The sequence below is a fragment of the Medicago truncatula genome, chromosome 4 (assembly GCF_003473485.1).
Source record: "Medicago truncatula cultivar Jemalong A17 chromosome 4, MtrunA17r5.0-ANR, whole genome shotgun sequence".
NCBI classification, from domain to species: domain Eukaryota; kingdom Viridiplantae; phylum Streptophyta; class Magnoliopsida; order Fabales; family Fabaceae; genus Medicago; species Medicago truncatula.
This window is the reverse complement of record NC_053045.1, coordinates 29855043-29867215: the sequence shown is the minus strand read 5'-3', so window position 1 is coordinate 29867215 and position 12173 is coordinate 29855043. Positions and strand designations below refer to the sequence as shown.

General features: G+C 29.7%; 1 protein-coding gene across 1 annotated transcript; it reads right to left on the bottom strand.

The window, feature by feature from the left end:
* Positions 1–4149: 4149 nt before the first annotated feature.
* Positions 4150–9409, bottom strand: LOC11407980 (cytokinin riboside 5'-monophosphate phosphoribohydrolase LOG1). The gene is made up of 7 exons (XM_003606319.4): positions 8962–9409; positions 7665–7762; positions 7541–7571; positions 6342–6441; positions 5163–5233; positions 4925–5068; positions 4150–4443 (listed from the first exon to the last, which is right to left on the bottom strand). Exons 1-7 carry the CDS (start codon positions 9079–9081, stop codon positions 4378–4380), a joined length of 630 nt encoding a protein of 209 aa, XP_003606367.1. The 5' UTR covers positions 9082–9409; the 3' UTR covers positions 4150–4377.
* Positions 9410–12173: the final 2764 nt, after the last annotated feature.

The following is a 12173-nucleotide window of genomic DNA, read 5'->3' as shown; positions in this document are numbered from 1 at the left end:
TTTTTGATAGTTTTGCTTTTCTCTTCAAGCTTTGTGCATGTATTCTAAGCTACATTTCGCCTATGTGTCACCTTACTAATGCCCCCCTTTCTAACTAATCTCTCATACTTATGCCAAGTGGCTCTCTTTTGTTCTTGATTCTTTACTAGTCATTCCTTACTATCTATCTTTAATTTCCTATCAGTTGCAAAAAACATTTCATTTACTTCACTTCTTGCAAGTTACACAATGAATGCATTATAATCCATTTTATTAATATTGAGGGGTTACGTTTTAAAATTGTTCATATTCTTAATCAATTTTCTTACACACACAAGTTTACTATAAAGCTCCTCATTTTTTTTCTAAGCTTATTATGTGTTGCTTATGTTATCCTTTTCATTTCTTCTTCCATTTTATTTTTTGATAGTTTTGCTTTTCTCTTCAAGCTTTGTGTGTATGTTTCTATTTCTATAATATTTCGTATTCTCTAATGGATATTTTTCTTTGATTTCAAATACACAGGTTTTGGGAAAAATGAGAGTTTTGTTGAAAGGACACTTCATATATGAAATGGTAGTTGTATTTTTTTCATTGAAATTAAAGTATTTTTTTCATTATTATTTTTTATTTAACATTGTTATGAGATAAAGAGTTCACTAAACATGTGGAAGGAAACATATTAAAAATCCATAAAAAAAATTGAATATTTTTTTATTCATTTTTATTTCAAGCCAACATGTGGTTGTTGCTATAACTATTAGAGATTTTTCCTTCTCAACTAATTGCCATAAGATGGAGGAGGATTAGGATGGATCTTACAAGAAACTCAAAACTCTCAACACCAAAAATCCTAAAGGGTCGAACAAGAGAAAGTAAGAATCTTTATCCATAGGTGTTAGTTTAATTTGATCAAGTATCCGTGTCTTTGTAATACGAAAAAAAATACTCTTATTATATTTTTAATTGAATAGTTTCTTATAAGATCAAGTATCCTAGGTAAATAATTGTAGAAGCACACTTTTTTTCAAAATTCTAATGGAATGTGCTTGATCTTCGTGAAATTGAAGAGTCAAAATCATGTTTTGATGATTTACATGGAAATTTAACCCTTGACCATGGAATTGGCTGACCTTCATACTTTCCATCAATTGAGTTTCCTACAACTAAGAGTAAATTTGGGTGCATCTGATGAAATTGTCTAACTATACTCACATTCTTTTGAGGAAGTTTTATTATTACATTATTTTAAGGATAATTAAATGACTTTATTGCCATTTAGTTGTTTTCTTTTAATTAAAGTTTAATAAATTTATTAGCAATATTTTTAGATTTAATTTCATAAAGTTTATATGGATTTTATATATATGAAAGTATTAGGTTAAGGTTGAATGTATAAGTGTTTATATCCATTATATATTAGTCTTCTATATTTATATTGTAAAGTAAGTTTGAGTTACTCTTGATCTAGCATTGTGATGATATGGTACCTTAAAGATCTTCTCATAGATTAAATTTGACTCATTATTCTCAAGCTATGATTATGCATATGTGTCACCTCTAAAAAAAACATTCTCCTATATAGTATAACTTCTTACCCTTTCTCATTCTATCTAATCTAATAATTATAACAATGCAAGTAATTTTAAGTTACAAAATTTATCATCCTTTCTTAATATATTTGTAGTTATTATTTATCCTCCATTCAAAAAGGCGTAGAAGGTAGAAAATGTGAGAAAGAGTTAGTAAAAAAGAAAGAAAATGAGAATGAGAAATGAATTAAAAGAAGTGTTGGGAATGATTATTTTGGAGTGCAGTGTTGGATTAGAGGAGGATGTGAGGTAACTATGTGTAATTATATAGCGTATAATTGATGAGTTGTAAACAAATAATTTCATGGGTCTATTTTAATATATTATAAGTTATGGAAAAAGAGTATGTGAATATTAGGAACCATATTAAATAAATTATTATTTTTTACTTGAATTATTCGAAATACAATTTAAATCAAGAAAAAAATTATAAGTTGTCATATTTTTCTCCAGTCTAATTGTTAAACTTAAATTAAACACTATGAAACTTTAACTATCTAAAAAAATATTGTGACATTTTAGCGTAGACACATTGAGACAAGGAATCACTGTATTAGAGATCAAGTAAATAAAGGGAGACTGAAACCGCTACATTGTCCTACTGCTATATATGGAAGCAGACTTTCCAACAAAATTTGTGAAGCATGACAAGTTTGAGGAGTTAAGGAACAAGATAGGTGTCGCATCTTTGGGGCATCTATCTATCTACCTATCTATCTATATATCTATATCTTCTTCTCTATGTAAACTAAACTTGACTCACTCTAATGCAAGGATTGTGCCTATGTGGCACCTCTAATAAACTAATCTAATACGTAACTTATCACATATTTTTGTTCACAATAATGCTAACTCAATCATACAATACATTAGAATACAATGGGTTATGATCCCACTCTAGACAAAAATAACAAAGAAGTTACGTTAATGAATAGAAACATCATTGTTTTTCTATAGCCATGTTTTAAGAATCTAATAGTAACGGTTTATGCACCTAACAAACTATTAAAACATTCCATAATTTCTTGCAACATCATCATTGGATGCATCTTTTAACATTCCTTCAATTATAACCTACAAAATGGAAAATTTTAAAGTGTATTTTTTTTTTTTGAATTCCCACTCACCCTTTATAACCACATCTTATGCCACATTCATTTTCACTCAATCCGGGATGTTTCCACCATGCCTTCTATAAACTATTGGATTATACTCTTCAATCAACTCTTGGATGATACTCTTCAGTTTTGTATCATTATATATTGAAAGAGGACATTATTTTCTTAACAAGATTGATGTTGTGTTTTATTTTTAGAGAGTACATTATTTTTTAACAAGATTGATGTTGTTTTTCTTTTAATTTTGTTTTCAGGTTCTATGCATAACAATTAGAGAGAACATTTTAGAGCTTTGTTATCGTAAAGTCACATAAAGATATTTAAGCAATTGGTTTGACTGACAACAATATGATGCATTTAAAATATTAGAAACAATATTATATTTTAAGGTAGGATGAATAATGTGGAAAAACTGGTGGATCAAATTAAAAATATTGCTTGGGTATGGTTCTTGAGCAAATTGCAAGCAGTATTTTAATCAAACCTGTGCAACGCACGGGTTATATACCTAGTTACCAGTAATAAGAGTGTTAGAAATTATTAGGATCCTGACGTTCACATCATTTTACATCAAACTCCATTAAAAAATGTTTACGCAGCCGTTTTGACGTTGAAGTGACAAATTTAAATCCAGGGCCGTCTTAACAAATTCATAGGCCCGGTTTTAATTTTATAAGGGATGCAAAAAAAAAAAAAAAAACTGGGTCCCAAAAAATTAAATAAGTTATTTAAAAAAAAAAAAAGTATTAGAAATCACACTTTGGTGGATCTTGAACACATGACTTCACACTCAACAAAAAGTGACCATGCCACTAAAGCAAGTTGTACAAATTGAAATAAATTGCTTTTAATAGATATATAACAATTATTTTCGTGTCTTACATATAAAAAAAATATATTTTGGGCCCAAAAAATTGGAGGCCCGGTGTCGTCGCCCAACCTCGACGGGCTATGGGCCGGCCCTGTTTAAATCAATAAATTACATTTTTTTTAATATTAAACAAATGAAAATCTCAAATAAAATTTTTGAGTGTTTTTTATCATGATCACCTTTATATTGGTCAATATACATTTCAACATCTTCATCAACTTTCAACATCTTCGCCAGATTAAAAAAAAAAATACTGATATATTTCAGATTGAATGTTTAATTTGGTATTCATCCTCTTCTTCCATATTATCTTCTTTAAAAAAGAATCCAAAAAATTTCAAGTTAAAAGACCCTAAAATGTATTTGGCTTAAAATATAATAATACCATTGCAACCTTGGTATAATCCCAAATTGATAGGATATATCCACTGTTTCCTACCGAATGATGGAACACCCATCCAAAATTGATGACAAAGGCTTTCACTTATATATCTATCATTTTTTTAATAGAAATGAAATCTAGTTTCTCCCCCAATATCAAACTCTTATAAACTAATCATCCTATACAAAACCTCTAAATTCTATTCAATTTTTTTGCAAAAAAATTAAGCCTTGAAAAACAAGAATTCACATTTAACAAAGTAGCTATGCATCACAGCTAGATTAAATCAGTTTTGTAGTCCATAATCCACACTAACAAAAAAAAAAACTAGAACATAATAAAGAATTATGGCTTGAGGAAATAAAACTAACAACCGTTTCTAATTCACACTTTCTTCATCATCTAACCACAACTTGAGATGTCTCCATGTGAGGACTAATCCAGCTTCCCAGTTTCCCAACTTTGCTTAGATGCAACTCTTTCATGTTGTGGAGAATATTCCTATAAGGGTAAAATCAAATCTCTTTTAATTTCAATGAATAATTAATTCTTTATTATTTACAAAATTCTTTATCTATAATTAAGTCAATCGGCGATGCGATTGACAGAATTACGATGAATTATCACAATTTTAGCATAAACTATACATAGGGTTTCAACAAAATCACATTCTAAACTTGATAGAATCAACTAATGAAGGACTAAACATTAACGAAAATATTGGCACGACTAAACTTGATAAAAACTTATTTTCCATATATTAAAAAAATTTGTAATCCATATTTAAGAGATATCAAATAATTATTAGCATGTTTGGTTTGACATTGGTCTACTCTTTCACGCATTCAAATGTTGTTTCAACGTGAATATTGAGAAGCTACATATTGTAACATTAAAGTGAACGCACGTTTGGTAAGATTTCAACTTGAAAACAAACACAATACTATATGACAATCTTGAAGAAAGAAAAGATGTGAAGTACCTCCATCTTTTTGACAAGCTCTTTTGTTGATGGTGCAGATACAATTATATGACGAGCTTTAGGGCTAATGAAGCCTTCCTCCACAGCTTTGTCAATGAAAGATAACAAAGAATTGTAGTAGCCATCTACATTCAACAACCCCACCTTTTCCAAAAACAAAATAAAATTTATAGATTATGGAATATAATACATGTTTAAAGTTTTTAATAAAATGGCAAGATTGAGGAAGGAACCTTACTGGTTTATCATGGATGCCAAGCTGAGCCCAAGTTATGACCTCAAGAAGTTCCTCAAGTGTCCCATAGCCACCTTCATGCATATAATGGACATATTCATGCATTATCATTAGTTAAAATTGTAACATCCTTACAGCTTTAGAATATATGTTTGTTTAAAGCACACACCATCATAACATCTATTGAAGAAAATTCAAGTTTGCATTAATTTTTTTAAAATAAACTTTAAGACATCTATCTATTTATTTTTTTCATCTGTTCTCTACATTTGAAATAATCATATTTGAGACGTATCGGAAGTTAAACACGAATATCTCTCCTAATTGGATTCAAACCTTGATTGTTGGAGCTTAGTTCATTCCGCCAACTTCAATCCCTCGATTTGTATTTTAAAATAATTTTTAATTGTATGCTGATGTTATGTTATATAGATATAGTAGGATACAAGTTATATAACTATATAAATCTCTCTAAAAAAAAAAAAAACTATATAAATCTGTCCGAATTATTTTTTATTTTAAATGGACCCCTTTCTCATTTCTTTTTCAGCCGACATCAATTTTTCAATAACGTTTATAGGGCATTGTGTTGCTTTCTTGGTCCCACGACTAATCTTCCACATCAAATCAAAGTTATTTGAAAGCTTATTTTAGCACAAAAAGTGATGGGACACAAGTAAATTTTACCTAATACAAAAATGAATATTAGAGAGAATGATAAAAATGGAGTGTTCTTAGCTTTTCTTTCTCTTTTATGTAATCTAAAATATTAGTTTATAGAATATCCAGTTCAAACAAGAAAAACGATAAAAAAAAAACTTGAACCTTGGGTAATTTTTCATTCAAAACTGCAGAAAATTGCTTTATTTTGATCTTATTTTGAAATGTAATTTGTCATTATGCCTTTAGTTTGACATTCTAATGTCATTTTAGCCTTAGTTTGGAAGTTAGATGTTATTCTAACTAATATTATGTATTGTCCCTATTAACTGAGTTAATCTGAATTGTACCAGAATTTCACAGTAAAAACATAACAACAACGAGTGTACAACTTTAAATTAAATTAAGTGATCCTTGATTTAGTGTTGCCAATAACTTAAAATAAAATAAAAACAAACACATTAAAAATGCATGTACTATATATATAGTTAAAAGAAGAATATTGGTGGAATGGGAACCAACCTGGTAAGGCAATAAAAGCATCAGAATGCTTAGCCATCTCAGCTTTTCTTTGATGCATGCCTGCTACTGCCTTCACTTCTCCCACTGTCTCTCCAGTGATCTGCACAAACCCACTCACACCCAAAAGAACAATCCAAATTATTACTCCTTTTTGTGAGTGATTCGTGCAACAATGCATGGATGCAAAAATAGTAATGATGAGTGCTTCAGAAGTGGGCTCAAAGGAGAAAAACAACAAAAAAAATGTACAAACCCATGTTTTAAATACTTGATGTGAGGTCCTACAAGTGAGGCTTCCTTAGTCATGATTCAATTTGTTTAATTACAATTGAACAAGATGTCTAATAAATAACTATTAAAAAATTGAAAATAAACACAATGAGGTCGAATTGTTATTCTATCCGGTTCGGAGGATCAAGAATCGATCGTGGTTGAACCAATTAACTGATTGTCTTGTTCTTGATTCAATCGATTGATCCGATCAATTTTAGTATCCTAAAAATATTGGCCCCAAAGAAAAAGAAATAAAAAAAAAATGAAAATGAAGTTATGATTTTAAGTTGTATTGTAAATCAGAGTTTAGAATTTGAAACACAAACTATCTAATCTCCATATGATATAATTGCATTATTTTGTAAGTGCATTCAATCTGGATCCAACGATCACGATGTTACTTTCTCAATGACAAGAAAAGGAAAATTAACTCGAAACAAAGTTTGATTGATTCTCCATATTAATCGATCTTCTGTTGAATACTGAATTTAAAAATAAAATAAAAAACAAACAATGACAAAAGAATCTAAAAAAGGTTATGTAGAGCTTTGAGAGAGAGGGACAAAAATGCTCAGAAGGGAATGCCCCAGATTGCCAGGTGTAATGATAGGTAAGTTTGTTAAAGAAATCCAAAATGTGACATCAAAATAAAAAAGCAAACACAACAACACAAGTTACTTCCCACTTGGAACATAAATGAATCACACACAAATAAAAAAAAAAAGAATGGAAAATCAATATATTTGGATAACAAAAGCAAGGTGTAAATTAATCAAAAAGATGATACATAGAATTGGAACAAGAAAATAAGCAAAATAAGCACATATTGTGGTAGAAAGGGAAAAGTATATTTGATAATTTTCTCTCCTATGGTAACTTTTATTTGCAATGATGATTAATGAAATTCCTTCAAATCCTAAAATTACCTCTCTTGGCATCAATGTCCTTGGAATAACCCTGCAACAATACAATGACAATAAAAATAGCATAAATTAACAACATCATCACCAAGACAAATCGATCATAAGGAAGAAGATGCTCATTTCTCACCCAATCACATGTCGACCTCCATCAGAAACAGCTTGAGAAACCAACCCCATCAAACCAATGCTGCCTCCTCCATAAACCAAATCAATATTTCTTGACACCTTTTTAAGACATCAAACAATATCCAAAAAAACGGTTTTATTAACACTATTACTCAATGTCTCGTTTTACAAGCAATTTTTAGGGGAAAAAATATCTCTAAATAAAAATACATTTTTAAATTACTACATTCATTTGGTAAACATTAAAATGATTTGAAGAAATTTTACCTTAAGTAAAATCTCATGTTTGTATCTTATGAATGAAAACAAATGTATTTGAGAGGAAAGATCTCACTAAAAGAGTTCGGTGAAGTTCTCTAGCTTGCATATTAGTCATTGGTAAAACCGATAGATACTTTACACCAATAACATAGTCATAAAACAAATACTATATTTTTTTTTTCTTTCAAATAAACCTCTAAATTAATACAACTACACACACATTTCCCACACACACACAAAAGGATATCGTAGATACATCTATATCTATATATAAATAAAATAGAGACAATAAATTTCCCACATACTTTTTTTGTTTTTAGGTAATAACTATATGTGAAAACTACAATTATTATTTGTTAAAATTGACAAGTAGAGAACAATAGTAATCATCAACACTTTTTTTTTGGTCAATCAACACTCTTTTATTTACCACAAATTTATCTATGTGAAGTTGTGAAATAAATGGTTTGTATATAAATTCTAGCTAGAGGGTCCATGAAAAAAGTTGAGAAACTGAAATGAATTATTCTTTTTGTTTATCTAATTTGATTAAGTATAAAAGGTCACAATTAAACAGTGTGACAGATTTTTTTAATAAGCCCATTTATTAAAGAAATAGAAGACTCCCACAACCAAAAGTGTCAAGATGAAAATTTGTTTCACAACATCGTTGATGAGATTAATTAGTTCAATTGTGAATGAAGGAATTGATGGGCTATCAAGAAGCTCATCAAGGAACACCAAACAAAAACAAAAAGTTTTAAAAAATATAAAAAAAAACAAGATAAAACCAAAACACCAAAGCAAAACATGAAATGTTAAATTTCCAAGAAGAATGGAGGGTGGACATTAGGATCCAATGTTTTAAAGAATAACGTCAAGAGTCTTACTTAGATGAAATACAATTTAAACATGCGTGCGATTTTAATTGAGAGACATCATTATATTACAAACAGATTTTGTAGGGTTGAGTTTTACCCGGTCTAAATTTTAAGAAAGAAAAAAAAACATGTGTGAGTTAGAGAGAGAGGCATTACCAACTCATTTCCAAGCTCAATAGCAGCATCTTTATAGCTACTCTTGTTACCAGGACTACTACCACAAAAAACACAAATCCTCTTAAACTTTGATTCTTTCATCTCACTTTCTTCCTCCATCTCTTTATTTCAGATCAATTCCAAACCTTCACAATTTGTATGCACAACACCTATATATAGAGAAATGTAGAAGCATGATTACATGATGAGCAATAGCGATGATGACTCCTTACAAATTGTACACGAGGGAAGAATTGATACACATAATTCATAACACAGACGTGTGTGTTTGTTTTCTACTTTAATTAATATGGTCCCCTGATTGTACCAGAAAAGATAAGAGAGAAAGAAAATAAAAAAGGAAACCCGTGGTCCTATGTAAAGATGATTGTGTGGTTTGGTCTCACCAAATTAAGTATTTGAATAGGAACCTTAATATGATTAGATGTTGATGATGAAACACTCTGTCATCATGTTCTATATATAATACAGTTTCATAGGGTTAGTGGTGTTCACTTTTTTTTTTTTTTTTTTTTTTTTACGAAGACTTTGGTGTTGCATTTTTATGTTTGAGTTATTCTATTTTTTTTTTTATAACACTGCTAGATTATTAATATTTTGTCTTCGTGAACTTAGTTCAGTTGGTAGGGACAATGCATAATATATGCAAGGTCTGAGGTTTAAACCTCGGCCATCACCAAAAAAAATATTATTCATATTTAAGTGGTTATTGAGTAATCTTGATTAGACTATGATATTATTTTGAAATGAGTCTTGTTAATCATCTGCTATAAAAACATTGATTGATAAATCTTTTAATAGAAACATTGTCTTTGAAATATAAGTTTGTACATTTGTCTTATCAATAATTATACCATAAATGTCCTTGACTCTGCATCTCGTTGTCACAATGTTCCCTGATTCAGGATTAAATACAAAATAGTCCTTGAATGTGCACTTCTGTTATCACTTTAGTCCCCGACGTTAAATAATTATGTTAACTAATGATGTGGCACAAGTTTTATACTGACAAGGAGTATGAGGTGTCACAGAGACTAAAATGAAAGTAGAAAATGGTCACTTTGCTCTATGAACCGAAAATCAATCTCCTCGAAAATCAATATTCCGAAACTCGGCCAACAAATTATTGTTCTTTGTCAAGAACTGGGTCATCTACCTCAATGAAGTTGTTTTGTGGTTGCAGGAGACTTGTTAGGTCCATGATTGTGCATACTTACTATCAGTTAGGTCCATGACAGTAAAAAATTATTGTCACTAAGGTCCCTGACAGTAAGTTTATTTGCATTAGTTTATGGGAAATGATAACCAGTACCCCGGGTGCATCGATTAAGGAAGCAAATATAGTAATATTTACATTGAAAGTTGTGTAATCAATGCATTAAAAATTTGAAAAATGTCTTTTTTAACTTACAATTTTTTCTTTTGGCTTCCTTAACCAGTGCCGGCACTGGTTAACATGACCCTTAGTTTATTTATGTACTGAAGTTACTAAATTATAAGCACGACTGTGGTGCAATATTTTGTTTAATATTTTGCTGAATCATTATGTACTAATGACTTATTGAATTATATGCCCAAATATGGTGCAATCTTTTGATTACTCTATGGTTGACCTTTATGTAATGACTTAATGGTTATGTTATAGAAACATGTTGGTATTTAATTATGGAATCATTTTGTCAAGTGTTAGACTAGTTTACAAGTTTTCTAACACGGATACAACAAAAATTAAATGTTGCAACACCTCTTTCCTGTTTATTTTAGATACAACCAGTATCAGGTGATGCTGTCATTTTGTGTTTGTAAGTGTTTACTGTCAAAGACCTTAGTGACTGTAAGTGTTTATTGTTAGAGACCTAACTGATAGTAAGTATGCACAGTCAGAGACCTAACATAAGTCACCCGCAATCACATAACAACTTCATTAAGGAAGATGATCTAGTTCTTAACGAAGAGCAACATTTCATTTGAGCCGAGTTTGGGGATATTGATTTTCGGTTTAGGGATATTGATTTTCGGGGATATTGGTTTTTGGTTCAGGAATCAAAGTGACCATTTTATACTTTCACTTTAGTGCTTGTGACACATCATACTCCTCGTCAGCGTAAAATCTTTGTCACATCATCAGTTAACATAATTATTTAACATCAGGGACTAAAGTGATAACGGAAGTGCACATTCAATGACTATTTTGTATTTAATCCTGAGTCAGGGACCAAAGTAACCATTTACTCTTAATTTTAACACTTTAATCAATGCCTCAAGGGGCACTCATTAGCATTCCCCTTTTGAAATTTGGGTATAGATATAAGAGATCTTATTTTTAAACATCCCTTATTTTTTTTATTTTTTTAAACTCGATATCTGATCCAAGGACCGGCTAATCCGAGGGAACCAATTCCACCGAATTATATCCTTAATTTTAAACATCCTTAATTTTCAAATATTTGTTTCACACCTTATTTTGTTATATCTCTATTTTTCTATCATATCAAATTGATCTCTCTATTTTTCTCTCTTTCATATAGATGGGGTGTTGAATGTCCATTGATAATTTTTCTAGGTTTAATTCGGTCACAAAAGTTAGTTTATATGTTCATATGTGAAGATTATCTCTTGTGTAATTGTCTAATGTGGACTCTTTACACCTTAAAAAGTGTTTTGTAGACATTATTCTTCTTAGGATGAAACCTTCTTTTTATTTTATGTAAACCAATTCAATTCAATCAGCATATTTATAATATAAATGGGTCTTTTGACAAAAAATAATGTTTTGTCGTATGATTCATATTTTGACTTTAAATTTTAAACTTTTTTTTTTAAATTCAAAAGTTAATCAGGTGACTAAAATCGTATGATTACATACATGAATCTACAAGTATCTCAAAAGTGTCAATTTTAGGGTCTATCTATATAAAACTCATGTAAGTATCTATCTTCATATCGGTTGACTTTGAAACTCCCTATTTTATCACTTTTTTTTTCATTTTGATAACCAACTAAACATGGCCAATCACAAACTTGCATTTTCTCTCTAAAAGCTTTGAATGATCTAAATGAAACACACAATAATACATGCAAAGACATGTGTACATCATGTGATACTGTAGATTATATATGAAATAATTGTACTCTTATATTGCTACTACCAGACAAGATTCATATTTAATTTATGCTCCAACTATAGTCAC

Coding starts and splice junctions, on each gene's coding strand:
- LOC11407980 (XM_003606319.4), bottom strand. CDS start 9,081: ATGGAGGAAGAAAGTGAGATGAAAGAATCAAAGTTTAAGAGGATTTGT. Junction 7,572..7,664: donor GGAGGTCGACATGTGATTGG/GTGAGAAATGAG, acceptor GTATTGTTGCAG/GGTTATTCCAAGGACATTGA. Junction 5,234..6,341: donor TGCTTTTATTGCCTTACCAG/GTTGGTTCCCAT, acceptor ATATGCATGAAG/GTGGCTATGGGACACTTGAG.